The sequence below is a fragment of the Pundamilia nyererei genome, unplaced genomic scaffold (assembly GCF_000239375.1).
Source record: "Pundamilia nyererei isolate P.nyererei 1_Seehausen unplaced genomic scaffold, PunNye1.0 scaffold00010, whole genome shotgun sequence".
Classification (NCBI taxonomy): domain Eukaryota; kingdom Metazoa; phylum Chordata; class Actinopteri; order Cichliformes; family Cichlidae; genus Pundamilia; species Pundamilia nyererei.
In genome coordinates this window covers 218207-234065 of record NW_005187411.1, presented here as the reverse complement: position 1 = coordinate 234065, position 15859 = coordinate 218207, and the positions used below count along the sequence as shown (strand labels likewise).

General features: G+C 38.4%; 1 protein-coding gene across 1 annotated transcript; it reads right to left on the bottom strand.

Moving 5' to 3' along the window:
* Positions 1–2091: 2091 nt before the first annotated feature.
* Positions 2092–13519, bottom strand: LOC102193901 (programmed cell death protein 10). Its single transcript, XM_005723693.1, has 8 exons — positions 13376–13519; positions 11684–11899; positions 7961–8014; positions 6370–6487; positions 5220–5346; positions 4253–4331; positions 4072–4154; positions 2092–2957 (listed from the first exon to the last, which is right to left on the bottom strand). The coding sequence occupies exons 2-8, from the start codon at positions 11771–11773 to the stop codon at positions 2876–2878; spliced, it is 633 nt and encodes a 210-aa protein (XP_005723750.1). The 5' UTR covers positions 11774–11899; positions 13376–13519; the 3' UTR covers positions 2092–2875.
* Positions 13520–15859: the final 2340 nt, after the last annotated feature.

Genomic DNA, 15859 nt, shown 5'->3' with positions numbered 1-15859 from the left:
GTAGACCGATTACGTCACAGCGACGCGCCGAAGGCTGTCCAAATTCGTAGACTCCTCCGAATGTAGCCGACAAATGCGTCCTCCTTTTCCCCGAATTTGAAGGATGGGTTGGGTGTGTCCTTCGTGGCCTACCATATCCCAGAATTCATAGCGCGGCCCAGCCAAACTCCAGTTTCCAGCAATGGCGGCCGCTACTAAGTTTTAAAATTACTCATACTAATCTTTCTGGGTCACAAAATAACCTTTTAACATATTTTCAGGCGAGAAAGTAGTTGTGTAAACATCAAATATCTGCTCGGTTTATCAAGATATCGCATATTTGCAAAAGTGCTTCGACGTTTTCGGAGGCTTCTGCTACCCACCAGCTCGATAGCTAGCCGGGAGCTCGAGGGTTACTGATGCGGCCGAGAACGGCACAACTCCCGGCACATCATTTTCAGATCACCGCGGACTTTCGCTGCTCGGGTTAAACGTAATATATGTCACTTAGACAACCTAAAAATGTTATTGTTGGGCTTTTTTCAGTGTTTTGTTTGTTCGTGAGTAAATCGGTTTGGCTGAGATTAAAGTTATTAGATTAGATTAGATTAGATGAAATAAAACTTTATTAATCCCCCTCCTTGGTTTTTACACAGCTGACTAAACGTCAAACAGAAAACTGATTAAACATAAGTATGAGCCAGTCGAGAATTTACGCCAGTGTCCTGTTATATTTTAGATAGCAAGGAGCAGACGGCTGAGTTTATTAAACTCCACCGAGACAGCGGCGACGCTAATCTGAAGGCTAGACCGTCCAATTTCACGGCCGTTTACTTCCGGCCTACCCGACCTTCTGAGGACCCGGCCCACGTAGACCGCAAAGGCCGGGTCCTCAGGAGGATGCAGCCCATGAATTTGGACACGACCCATGTCCATGTGCCTAAATGCAATGAGTTGCTGCTATTGCGTATTTCTAAAAATGATTTATATATCTATTTTTTTTTAATCAAACTGTGATCATTCATTTTGCCGTAACCAGCAAAATAAAATCTTTGTTTTTCTTTTTTCTCTTTGTTTTTGTGAGCAAATCAGGTGCATTGTAAAAGGTTAATTTTCTAGCATAAGGGAAGAATGGATGAATTGATAAATGAATGAATGGTTGGATGAATGAATGTATTCCTCTGGTTGTACAAGTCTCCTCTGTAACTACTGCAAATGATTATTTGAGGTTTGGAGGTATTTAAGCTAAATGATTACTTTTGTTTTCCACCAGTAATATTTAATGTTTAAGTGTGTATAACAAAGACAAAAGATAATTGCGATTCATTCTTTTCGAAAGCCATCGGTATAGCATAGCATGCCATTTTCTTTGTATTCAGAGGACAGTTTTAAAAATGTATGTGGAGGTTTGGTTTTTGAGGGGTTTAACAGCTTTTTTTAACAGTTGTGGGTGGATGACATTAAAAAAAATAATAATAATTTACCTGTATTCACATTTCATGTCTTTTTATATTTCTACTCACCAACATTTAAAAAAGATATTCTAGTATTAGCTCCAGGCTTTGAGAGCCGGTGTCCTGCAGGTTTTAGATGTGTCCTTGATCCAACACAGCTGATTCAAATGGCTAAATGACCTCCTCAACATGTCTTGTAGTTCTCCAGGGGCCTGGTAACGAACTGATCATGTGATTCAGGTGTGTTGACCCAGGGTGAGATCTAAAACCTGCCCTTGAGGCCTGGAGTTCCCCACCCCTGATCTGATAGGTTCAATGTTTTTGAGAAAGTAAGGAGATTAATAGAAATCCGATCCCTCGTATCTTCTTCCAGCAACGGCTCAAGGCTACTTAAAGAAATGTCGGCAAACCTGTTTTGACAAGTGGGGAAAAAAGAAAACAAACAGAGCCACAGAAAGCTGCAACCATTTTCAAACTGACCATTTGGCAGCGTTATCAAAGTATCATTGTTCTGAAATGGTAAAATCCTTTTTTGAATAAAACAATGTGACCACACATCTATTTTTCAGGCCATGCCACTGCAAAGCAAATCCTCTCCCACTCACACAGAAAAGTTGACCCCACACACACTGGACACGGACACAGATAAAAAAGCATCATCATTTGGAAACTATTTATTGAACATTTGCAACCAGTTAAATACAGAACTCTTTTCTCTCTACATCCCTCAACAGCAGGGACTGGCTCCACTTCATTACACTCTTGAGAGGAGGGAATGTTACAGGACTTGGTAAGGCGCACACTGTGCTGGAAGTCTTTTGGCTTTCTTTCTTCTGATAATAAAGAGAAACGAAATCTGCCTCTCAAATGTCCAACTCTGCTTCCTCTCCTCGCAACTGTTTGACCTGCAGCCAGGTGCTTCTGTCAATCCATACAGCCCGTGGCAAAAATGACACAAATAGGAGGCGAGAAGAGAAAACTGGTATAGACTACTGAGAACAATCCCTACTGGATGTAGTCTCAGATGTGTAGCCATGACTGAAAAGCTAAAAGTAAAATGATCAACATGAATATATTAGAAAAATGGCAATTAGTCTTTAATGAACACCTCGCCTCACCACCTCCCAAACAAGTTTTGGGTTATAAATTAAAACTGTCCAAATAAAATCAATTAACCAAGACTTTGGGCCCCTGTTCAGTTCCACTTCAAGACTGGAAAATCGTCATTGAAAAAAAAAACAAATGGCACTTTTCAGTCTCTTGAACTGGAATCTAGAATCTCGACTCCAATGACATCGACCCCAACCCTAAAAAATCAACTCTAATTTACATATATGGGTGAGGTGCTCTTCAAGCCTCTGCCATTTTAGCAGTTGTTCCCCAAGGGACAATGAGAAGGGGGCTCTGTGGTCTCTTGGGTGGGGTCGGGGTGAGGTGTGGGGCTAGGCCACGGTTTTGAAGGTCTGCAGTATGAGGTTGGTTTGGTGGATGAGCCGGTTTGCGCTGATGAAGACATTTATTGCCCTGGGAACAAAGAAAAATGATAGCTTGTGAAAACTCACTGGAGAACATCATACACAGTACAACAGAGTGAACAACAACTTTAGAACAAGAGTGGAAAAGCTGCCTTCCCTTATCTAATTGGTTAAGGATATTCAAATCTAAACAATAGGAGTAGAAGTCCTGCAAGCATGGATGCTCCTGTGACCCTCTCTAACAACTTTATCCACGGTTGACACAAAACAGGATGACACTTTGTTTGCCCACGGACAAAAGTCATACCTTGGAACACTTTGCATTAGTTATTATCAATCTGATGATAACCAACTATGAGCTAGTTCCTCCTACAAAACCACGAACACCAGTTTTCTCAAATAAGGACTGCAGTAACGTTAACATTTTGTCGCTTCAATCGCAATCTCCCACATCCCAAACTATGGAATGAAATATAATCCTCAACTTACCCACAACCATAAAACCCCAAGTTTTTGACTCTGTTGGGGTTTCTGTGGTCACACTCATAAATTGCTCTTTGATGCAAGACTGTCCCCCCAAGTGCTTTAAACAGGGGGTTATCCAAACAGCAATACACACAAGTTATAGACCTCTTTAAAACTTCCTTTCATTGCTAAAATATTTGAAAAGTTTGCTGAGACAAGGTGTTAGAGAAGCCCGATATTCCAGATAACTTTGGTTTCAGGATGTTACAGTCCACAGAAACAGCTCTCCTTAAAGTCTCAAATTCTGATAGCTGTAGATACGGGTGACTGTTGATGTCTTGTTTTGCTGGATCTTAGCTCAGCCACTGATACAGTTGATCATCAAATCTTCTACGTTGACAAATCTTAAATTATGCTTTATTATTCAACAATTTCTGGACCCGTTTCCTCTGTTTTTAGAAACCACTGCTTTCTTAACTTTTACTGTGAAATATCTTTATGCACACTATATGCAACAACGACCAGGCAGTTTTAGAAAATACATTTGCACATGTTTAACAGAGACACACATTATATGACAGGCACACAGAGCTTACCAACTCTTTTTTATGTTTTAATGCAATTCAAGATTCAATAGAATCTGTCTTTAAAAAAAGGGTACTGATTAGCTGAGGCATAACACGTGGTGCCGTACTTACTTTCCATCTTTGAAGTATGTTTTGAGGGTGTCACTGAAACTTTTGGAGTATTTCACAAACTCCTTTTTCTGGTGTTCCAGGGCCTTGCCGAGCAGAAAATAAAGCAAAAACATCCATTTGAAATGAGGGGAAAATGTGAAATAATTCAAGTAGTAGTAATTGTAGCGTATTCATTACTCACTCTGCGATTCTGGTACTGATATTTTTTAATGACATTGTTGACTGTGTCCAGGAGCTCTTTTATGGCGCTGGCAATGTCTCTGTGAAGTAAAATGAAACTTTTTTTTTTTTTCTTCCAAACACAAATTCAACCAAGAAGCTAAAGGATAAAATCGGAATCAAGCACTACTTCAACCCCTTCCCCCAATATATCTCGAACATCTATTAGAGATGTCTGCTAGAGCTTGTTGGATGGATCTAAATATCGACAGTATCGATACCAACGCAGGTATTGGTATCAGATAGATACTAGCAATACTGAATTTATGCAAACTCAGTATATAGCCTACTGAATTGTGTTAAATCAATAATATTTTTTAGGAAACTGGAATCATGCACTATGAAAAATGTTTGAACATTTTGCTCAATATTTCTCCAAAGGTCTTCAATGATTGTTGTAGAATTTTCAAAACAAAATCGTCCAATTTAGCAGTATTTTCCAGATGGTTTACTACACAATTTCAAACAAAAGGGCCACGGGAAAAGTGTAAGGTGTCCATTTGGAAGATGTGATGGAAAATTTAAAACAGCTAATAGGCCTTAAGAAGAATGCAAGCATAAAAGAGCATATTTACCAGTTTTTATCCATCTTTGAACAATCTCCCTATAACGTTTATTAGAGCATAGAAAAAAAATCCAGCACTGCACTGTTATAAATTAACAGTTATAACAAAAAAAATAGATCTCAACTCAGCAAATTTCAATGTATGATTCTTGAAACAGTTATTAAATATATAGATAAAGAGTCACGCGTCTTATAAGGAAGAGAAAGTGAAAATTTCAACCACAAACACCTGCATTATAGTAGTATGCAAATACTATGGTGCCCATTTCTAATTGTGTAGAGAGACAGAATGCATATGTGCAATATCCGCTTTCATTTGTAATCTGGTGGAAACCCTGGAGCGTGTGTGTGCATTCGCACTCACTTGATAGTTTGTAGGAAGCGTACTCTGTCATTGATCTCATCTGGGATTTTGCTGAGGATGTGTTTAAGAGCTCTGGCCTTCTCATTTAGGTCCTGGAACTCCTGCTCAGGTCGGTCAATCATGAACTCTGCAGGGGAGATGAACAAAACAAAACAAAAAAACGAAACACAGACACACACACATAAAAAAAAAAAAGATGTTTAGCACACCCACAAAGACTAGATGATTTACAACATCTAACAGAGCATCTTAACATAGCATCTAAAGTGAGGCTGTATCGAAAAACAACACAAGCCTGTACTTGCACTGACATTAGCACAATTAGATGCATGAAAATACCATTAAGCAGCACAGCATCTTAGAAACATCTCATAAAAATCTGTGTGCGCCAGAGAGAAAAACTAATTCATGGCTCTCTACAGATTTTGAATTACATAAAGGTGTCTTATTATCAACTGCAAAATCAAGCTGTTTTGTGTGTGTGTGTAAATGTGTGTGTAGATGAATTATGTTTTTCATAAGCTGCCAAATCAAAACACTTTAGAATTGGACATGGAAGGAAGGAAGGAAGGAAGGAAGGAAGGAAGGAAGGAAGGAAGGAAGGAAGGAAGGAAAAGAAAAGGAAATCAAATCAAATCTTGACCAAGTATTGTGTCCTTGGCAAATCAAATATCTGGAATCCAGTTTTATTTGGTGTATTTTATTTGACTGTATGTAAACAACAAATAGCAAGCAGATGCCCTAAATACAGAAGAATCAATTCTAGTTTTAACTTTCTAACTAGAAACTCAGCTGACTATGTTTCAACCCTCAGGTGTTTCCTGCAGAGTACACGCATTTTCCCATAAACTTCCAAAAGCGTGGGAGCAAACAATGTTTGCTTTAATAAAGAACAGAACAGATGTTCAGTGTTAAACCAATGAACTATTAGACGTGTCCTGGTGCATGCGTAACAATCAAGTTTCTCTGAATCATTAGACACACTGTCAGTACTGCAAATACAGTTTGCTTTGGCAAGATTAGAGGACACATGACTGTATCTTTGCGAGTCAACATATAATGTGACAACACAAGCCTTTCTGAGAATATAACACATTTACAAGGTGAAGTCAAGAACATTTCAGTGTGAAAATGCTGTCTCTCTACCCACCTTCCACATCATCAGCTGCCATGCGCAGTAGGGATTCAGTGAAGTTGATTTGGATGTTTTTTTTCTCCAAGATCTTCATTATGATGTCCTGAGTCAGGCCGGGGTTCTCCCTCTCCGCCTGACAGAAGAGGAGAGTCATACATGTGAGGTGAACAAGACAAACAAGGCGCTCGGTTTGTCTTCTCCAATAAAAGCACCAGGGGGGCTTAGCCGAAGGCGCATAGGACAGAGTCAGAAATGTATTGAAAGTCAGGTGTCCCCTGTGACGCACTCAGATGAATGTACAAAAGCTCTCCACTTGAATAATTCAACAAGGCAGGAAGCAGCGAGGGCAGCAGAGAGCCTAATCAGAGAGACAAGTGAACAAAAGCCCCACAAATGCCAAAGTAAGACAGCTGTAAAGGGATCAAATGTCCCTTTGGTTTGTATAATGATAAAGCCGCTTCAACTCTATTAATATTTCATTTGCGCGCGCACACACACACACACACACACACACTTAACACAACTGGCATCTGGAGTGGTATAGAAGCAATCTATGCCTGTGCCACTGTGCTTCTATTATCCCAGTGCAATCAGAAGGTTGCTCTGTTATTAACAAAAACCTCTTCTGATCACTGCAGGCTGGTGTCCAAATCACAGCACGAGTGTGAATATCAGTGCCTCTCATGTTCTATTAATACCTGCTGAGTTAATTCATTTAAACACTAAGTATGAAAACTGAGGTGCTCAAGTTTAAGGAACATAAAAAAAAACCTAATGCATAACTGATAATAAAGGTAAGAGTGCTAAGAGTTTTTTCCCCACATCTCTGGCCAGCTCCATTTCTAATAAACAAAAGGAAAAATACAGACAAATGAAAGCAGTAACATAACTCATTTTACAACGAGGAAAAAGAACCTATCCTGCGACATTAAAAGGTAGTAGAAATAAAATCTGGAAAAAAACTGGACTTTGTATTTCACCAAAAATAAACAAATAAATCAGATAAGCACACAGCTGATTTTGACTACTTCCCAGTTAAAAACAATAGAAATTGCCCTTAGCCAATGAGCATATCCTGGATAATACACATATCTAACAATTGGAATAAAAATTTACAAAACTGACTTAACTTTTTATTCCGTATTACCCAAAGTGAGTGACTGAACCCACACTCTCATCAAAAAAATAAAATCTAAAGACCATTTTACCACAGACTTCTATAGGTGTGGATCCTTTTGCAACCACATGGATTGCCCCCTGGTGGTCATTAAAAAGAATGCAGGTTGAATATACTTCAGAAGTTAAACAGAAGCTACATCCAACTCTTACGCAGCTTCTATCTTTGTAACCTATCTTTGTTTGCATCAGACACACATTTTGCAATGACCCAGTTATCATGCCAGTCAAGGAGAATTCCTGCCTCTTGTTATTCTGCCAAAGCAACAAACTCATTATTGGTGAGGGCACCAGACAAAAAGCAGATGCACCTGCAATGTGTCACGCGAGCTGGAATGCAGCCTAGGTATAACAACCAAAGATGACGCAAAATTTGAAGGTGTGAGCAATACTTCATGTCTCGGGCCTTCTGCCTGATACACAGTCTTACCTTTATGAAGGCTGCTCTGAGAGTCTGAGCTGCTGATAGGTTGATCCTCTCCAGCTAAAAAGGGGGGAAAGCAAACATGTTGATGCCAAATCTGGACATGCTGCGCCCATCACAGGTTATGTATACACATTTTTTTCATCCTAAATTAAAGCATTCTGATTAAAGATGTCAGGTCAGGTTTATACAGTCTTGTGTTAAACGTAACAGTAGTTACGTGTGAAAAGCATCAAATAAGTTTGGTTTTGGTATGTCTTTGATCAGCTCCCTGTAGGTGGGTATCTATCATGTCATCAAAGGAGAGCACATAATCACTTAATCATTTACAAAGAACAATTTTTATTTTGATACATTTATGAAAACACTTAGACGCCCCTTTGATGTGGACTGAAGTTTTGAGCCTCTGTATATGGACCATATTTAATATGTTTGGGCTTTTAAGCTGAGTGTAATCAGAATGCTGGGCTCTATGTAAAAACACAGCCACGCTGTAGTGCTGGATGATATGAAAAATAATCTGATCACATTGATCTTTTCCATATCAGTCGATATTAGTATCAATTAAACCACCGTTTCATTCTAGCTTTACGGTTCCTTTTTACTCCTGATGTATGAAGATATAGTTTATTTTGCTTTAAATGTTATTTATTTTCTGTCTGAAGTTACACATGATATACTGTAAAACTTTAAACAACTGTATTTAAATACACGACACGGGTATATAATAAAGTCAATTCTAACCAGGCAAAAGCTTCAAGTCAAAGAAGTTAAAGAACGCAAACAAAGTGGAAAAACTAAATTCCAAATAAATAAAGTAGGTATCAAAACAATAAAAAAAAATTTTTTTTTAAGTAGTATAACATATTTTGTATAGATTCAAATTGTTTTACATTATTGGGAAACAAACCCACAAGTAAATAAATTAGAAATTAAGAACACTCTTCGTGGAAAACTTAAGAAACCTTCAAATGTAAACAAAGGAGAACAAACTAAACGCGTCATATTCACTCAATTATGCTTTGCTTTTGCTCTGACACAATAAATAAATACAAATGAAGAAAAAAAAAAAAAGAAGGTACAAGAAGTCCAGAAATGTCTCTTTGAAGTGAGCAGTGAGGCTCATGTGCATATATGACCTAACCATAAAACCTCTGTGTTAATGAAGTATAAGAGCTGTTCAGCTGTTTCTGTGGACACTGTGTGTAGATGAGAAATTGCCATCTGAGAGAAATATTTACGTCCTGGGACCTAGTAACAAGAGTTAGTGACTTTAATCAGCCGCTTAAATCCAACATTTTCTACTGTGCTTACCAACATTAAAGTGTTTGACAATTAGGGCTGCTACAAACGATTATTTTGATAGTCAACTAGTCACCGATTATTTTTATGATTAGTCGACTACTCAGATCATGCATCCATTGGATGTAATACGTACAGCTTATTGCACCTGCATGCATCTGCTCTTATATAACTATCATTAGCTTACAGCTTTAAGTGTTTAAGGTATGCGCCAACTAAAAATAAAGACAAGATAATAGTTTATTAAACTTTTAACATCTGCTCTTTGCTCCCTAAAATATAACAGGACATTGGAGTAAATTCTCTACTATCTCACACTTGTTTAATCAGTTTTTTGTTTGACGTTTGTTCAGCTCTGTGAAAGCTATAACTTTAATCTCAGCCAAACTGTTTTACTCAGGAACAAATAAAACACTGAAAAAAAGCCCAACAACAATTTTTTTAAGTTATCTAAGTGACTTATATATCATGTTTAACCCGAGTAAGGAAAGGCCGTGGGCGTTCGGAAAACATTGTTTTACATACATACTTAAATCTCACTACTTATTCCTGCATCTTTCAGGATCTTACAAAGCTTCAAACGACGCGTCGACTATTCAATTAGTCGTCGACTATCATCGTGACTAGTCTACTAATCGTGGCAGCCCTGTTGACAGTAAAGTGGGCAGCTACATTCAAGATATCACTGTGTTGGTTTGTTTTTTCTTTAGAATGCATGACATGAATGGTAAAGACTTGCATTACACGTGTATGTATAATGCAAATAAATGGTGTAAGGACGGCACTGCTTCAGATGGTAAAACCTATTTATGGAATTACGTGTGTCTATGCTTTCAACAGTTTGCAGTGTATGCTGCTCTGCTTCTTTGTCTGACTTTAAATAACCCAAATATCTCCACACTACCTCTGCCAAGTATGACTAAAAATAAAAACAACACAGACTGGTTTCTGATACTTGAGGTTATCACAGAAGTGCATTTTAGCAGCCTAAAACAAATGACAAGGTGTGTGTATGTATGTATGTATGTTTTGCATATTTCTCATGTTTTTATGTTTCAAACCATCAAACAACTCTTTATATTAGACGAAGATAACCCAAGATTCAATTTATTAGACAATCCAAACCCATCTGGTCCTATGTGAAAAAGTAATTGCTCCCTAAACCTAATAGGTTTGGCCAAAACTTCTTTATTTATTTATATTTTTCCCTTTTTCTTCTTCTTTTAAGTAAGCCATTTTCAAGCATGAACAGCCTGTCTAAGGTCATGCCAAAGCATCTCAATAGGATTAAAGTCTTGACAATGCCACCCCAAAACCTTCATTTTATTTTTTGTTTGGTTTTTATGAGCTTGAGCTTCAGTGCATGAATTGATGGCTGGACATTCTCCTTCAAGATTTTCTGGTAGGGAGCAGAATTTGTGGTTCCCTCAATTACGGAAAGTTATTCAGGTCCTGAAGCAGCTCAGACATGTTTGACTGTTGGTATGATGTTCTTTTATGAAATGCTGATGCAACGGGACTCAAACCTTCCAAAACTCTGGTAGACATGAGACAAACCTTTGTGTTCTTTTGGTCAACAGTGGTTTATACCTAGAAATTCTCCCATATGCCATTTTTTCTTATTGTTAAATCATGAAAAATGGCCTTAACTGAAGCAAATCAGGGCTGCAGTCCTTTTAATGTTGTTCTGGGTTTATTTGACCTCCTGGATACGTTGATGTGCTTTTGGGGTATTTTTGATAGGTTGCCCACTCCTGGGAAGGTTCACCACTGCTCCATGTTTTCTCCATTTGTGGATAATGGTTCTCACTTTGATTTGCTGGAGTCCTAAAGCCTTAGAAAGTGAATAATCCTTTCCAGACTGACATTTTCATCTCTTGACTTTCTTAAGCTCTTGGTATGATGTGTTTCTTTACGAGATCGTTTAGCCTACCTCGCTTTGTCTGACAGGTTCTATTTAAGAGATTCTTGATTCGCCAAGTAATCAGGTCTGGGTGTGGCTAGTGACATTCGACTCAGCTTTCCAAAAAATGTGGTTAATCAAAGTTGAGTTTCTCCCTTATTAAATGAAATAATCATTTTAAAACTGCATTCTGTATTTACTTCTGTTATCGTTTTCCAATATCTACATTTGTTTATTGATCCAAAACATATAACTGTATGTAATATGCAAAAGACAAAAAAAAAAACAAAAAAAAAAAAAACAGGAAGTGGGCAAATACTTGTTCACAGCACTGCATCTTTGTTTCTGCTATGCCGATTCATTATTATAATCACCTGCTATATGGATATATTTTCAAATGTGTTACTGGGTCTCTGGTTTCTCATACAGGCATGCTGATGCTGATAGCTTCCCTGCACATCTCCTGATGAGGGGATGTCCAGGGAAGCTATCAGCGCCTTTGTCCCCAGCATGTGATATTTTACCTCATTGAAAACTGGATACATCACGGCGTACAGCGTCATGGATACCATGGAGTTTGTCTCCGCTTCATTCTTCATCTCCTCCATTGTCATCCTCCAGGGAGGAGCAGCTCTGGTTGTAACAGTGAGGAAGAATCTGCAGCTCACATACACTCACACATACACTCAACCAGTCACACACACACGCTCAAAACCACGCAAACTCCAGAGTATAGTAGCCTGAAGAAGAAAAATGTGAGACAGTAAAACAGAGTAAACGAAGAAACTGGATTTATAAAAGTACACAACTAAAACTCCTGAACACCCTAACAAACATATGAAATAATAAATATAACTTATAAAATCACTATGACACATTCCTTATAACCTCTGTTTGTATTTGGTATTTATGCACTGTAATGTCTAATTCATTAATGTCAGATATTTATTCTGCAATGCCGACTCAATACTGTTTAACTAGCATTTTCTATCGTGTTCAAACAAAAAGAAAACCAAATTGACCATATTACTATTAGTTAGTAGTTAATACTATTGACCAGTATTGAAGTCATTTCAAAAGCTTTCTATTAGTTCATAAAGCTCTCAATGGCTTGCCTCCCTCCCTATCTCTGACTCAATGTTAACCCAATCAAACCTCTCAGGCCATCAAGTGCAGATCTTTTGAATATTTCCCAAATCAGATCCAAGTTTGCCGAGTGGTCTTTCTGCTACTGTGCTCCTGTTCTTTGGAACAAGCTGCTCATTGACTCAAAACCTTGGGTTTTCCCATAAAGTTTTATTTTGCCATTTTGACTGCCTTAAGAGACTGTCAAACCTACGCAGGTTTTTAATGTTTCCATCATTTGTTTTAAGCACGTTTACGTACAAGGAAATTTTCTATATAAATAAAGCTGCCATTGCCATTCAAACACTGCTCTTTTGTGAGTCTGGAGAAGGGGAGTGGCACAGTTACCTGGCTGATGACAGCAAACCTTCAATGACCAAACAGCAACGTAAATATATGACAGTTGACGGAATTAAGAAGAGCTTATTAGAAGCAAGACACCATTCATAATTCTGTTGGTTCATATCAAAATATGTAAAAGTCCAAAAGGAATGACAGGAATAACATTAACAACAACAAAAAAGTTTGGAGATGTAGATCAGACATTAGCCTCCTAAATACCATCTGGGGTATTCAGCTAGGCTAGCCAAATATCTCTCGATGTCATTACTTTACATTAAAACAAATGTTTAGATTTTTTTTTCAACGTCATAAACTAGATTAACATTACTATTTTTCAACCAAACGCGATGGTAGCTGGCAAACCCAACCACTTAAGCAGCTTACTGGATGTATACAAGCCCAGGTATTTGAGACTCGGCTAACTGGACGTAGCTAACCGAGTAGATATAAAGTAGACGTTACATTGAGCTGGCTATTTTCCTTGAGACTGTTAAAATCAAGAGTCAGAACAACAAATGGGTGGGTATAGTATTATATTTGTCGCGATCTACCCGTAAAGATATCAACCCGAGGCCTATGGCCGAGCATATCGATGGTAGCGAACTGCTAGCAGTGAAGAGCCGAGCTTCCGTGCTAGCTCTGGTAATTTCTGGATTTATATTTTTTGAGATCCTAAAACACGCCAACCGGCTGGTTTAGGACAAATGTGTACATTACAGTATGTGTCAAAAATGTGAGCAGGTATCTACCTTTTGTCTGACTTCGTAAATGGGATGGTTACGCCGTCGATAGCCTTTTTAGCTGCTGTGTTTTCTCTACAACTTAAGGCGGAAGTTTTTTAGGACTGGCCCGAGCGACATCTTCCGGCCCGTTGCTACGTAAACACACACCGTCCAATCAAAGAGCGGATAAATTAAGCGACTCTGACGTCATTTAAATAGTTACATTGTACACGTAGTAGAGTTTTGAGTTACTTTGCGGAAGTCTTGTCTTCTCATGATAAAAATATCACACGGGCGTTTCTCTCCTTCGGACTCGGTAAGTTCTCAGGGGAGTCCAGACTTGAGAGTCCAGGACTGAGACAGCAGTGTGGCAGCATCACAGATCAGCTCAGCTCCATTGTGTCCTTCAGTTCCTTGTTGGGATTAATTTCATTTTGACTAATATTTACAATGCAATGCAGATGCACTGTGAGCAGGTTGGACAGGGTAAGAAATGAAACAGCTGAGGTTGAGCCTCTGAAGCCAAGTCAGAGTGGTAAGGCTAAGATGGTTTGGACATGTGCAGAGGGGAGGGGACAGTGGATATATTGCAGAATGGATGTTGAATATGGAGCTGCCATGGAGCAGGTAAAGAGGAGGACCATTGGTGTGAGAGAGAAAGGGTCCTAGGGAGACGGTGAGATGGAGACAGACATTCAGCTGTGGTGAAATATGGTGCTTCCCAAGAATTTAAACCCAATTTGATTTGGTAAATGTTGCTTTCAAAGTGAAAAAAAAAGCACCCAAACTATTTACTTAAATTAAAGTTGTAACACTACTGTAGTGCATCAGCTCATTATGTAGAATGACTGACGGAATCATATACACTGTGTTGTTGGACCATAATAATTGAATCAATGACAGGTGTTACTTAGATATTGTTGATAGCTCATTTATAATATTCCATTGAATCTGCAAAAATGATAAGTAACTACAGCTTTAGCAAAGCAGACCTCAGGCCATTACACTACCAGTACCATGTCTGACTGTTGGTGGGATGTTTTTTGGTTTGTTTGTTTTGTTTTTTTTATTAAATGCTATGCTGTCCTATTTTTCACCAGATGTAACGGGACTCAAACCTTCCACAAAGTTCAACTTTGATCTCATCAGTCCACAGAATAATTTTTCAAAAGTATGGAGGATCGTCAAGATGGGTTGTGTTGTAAATGTGAGACAAGTCTTTGTGTTCTTTTGGTCAGCAGTGCATTTTACCTTGAAACTCTCACCCATACATGTCATGTTCCTCCCAGTCCCCTTCTTCTATGTTATATCATGAACTCTGACTTTAACTGAGGCAAATGAGGCCTGCCATTCTTTAGATGTTGTCCTGGGTTCTTTTGTGACCTCCTGGATGAGTTACTTTGATAGGCTGGCCATTCCTGGGAAGATTTACCACTGTTCCAATTTGAGTATAACGGCTCTCATCATGGTTAGCTGGAGTACCAAGGCCTTAGAAATGGCTTTTAAACCATTTTCAGACATGTAAATGACTTTGTTTCTCAGCTGTTTCTTTAGATCATGCTTTTGGCTAGTTGGCACTATTCTAAGACTAAGCTGGTGTTTCCATCGTTCGCTACTACCTCTCAGTTAACAATTTGTTTGTACACAGGAAACGAGTTTGACCTTTCGTTTCACTCTGCATGTACATAAACCTGCCAGCAGGGGGCCCCAGGAGATCTGTTTTTATGATTATTATATTTTTATGATTAAGGGCTATGTAAATATTTCTATCAGTAGACATGGCCACTTAAAGTTTACCTTCTTGTGCATTAAAGTCCAGACACTGTTTATTTACTCGGTGTGAATAAAGTGCAGATTATGTGGGTAGCTTTATTTTTCTTAACATTTAATAACGCTACCGTGTTCTCGCACACCATGGCTTTGCCCATTATTAGTCAAATAAAAATAAAAAAACAATAAGTAAAAAGACATAGATGTTATAGATTATTTTAATGTAAAGTGGCATATTGTGATTGTTCATGTGTATATTTACGTTTAGTTATCAGTGTTGGTTTTCCTCCCAGAGCTAGTGGCTGCTGTTGGCTTGTCATCCAAGGCTCTCCAGCAGTCAGCCAGCTGTTAGATGATTAGAGCTGCTCTCAGTCAATAAACCAGTATTCTTCACTGGTCAGCTGCTGCTTTTGTGGACTGTGTGCTGCTACTCTAAGATGGTCGCTTGAATTGTAAAGACACTCACAGCTTACCAAAGTCTCTTAGGTCAGTTTGAATTGTACCTATTTTGACTGGATGTAATGAGCCCTATGTGTATTTGTGTGTTTATGTTCAATTGCTACTTGTAATTATTGCTCGCTTCTTGCTGACGTTACTCTTCAAAAGGACATTCTCAATCTCAGTGACATTTACAGCTGGATAAATTAAAGGTAATATTATAAAACAGTTACATTACCAACTTGTACATGTGTGGATTGAACAGTACTGAACTGATTTTACTACAGAAATCATGCCATATAT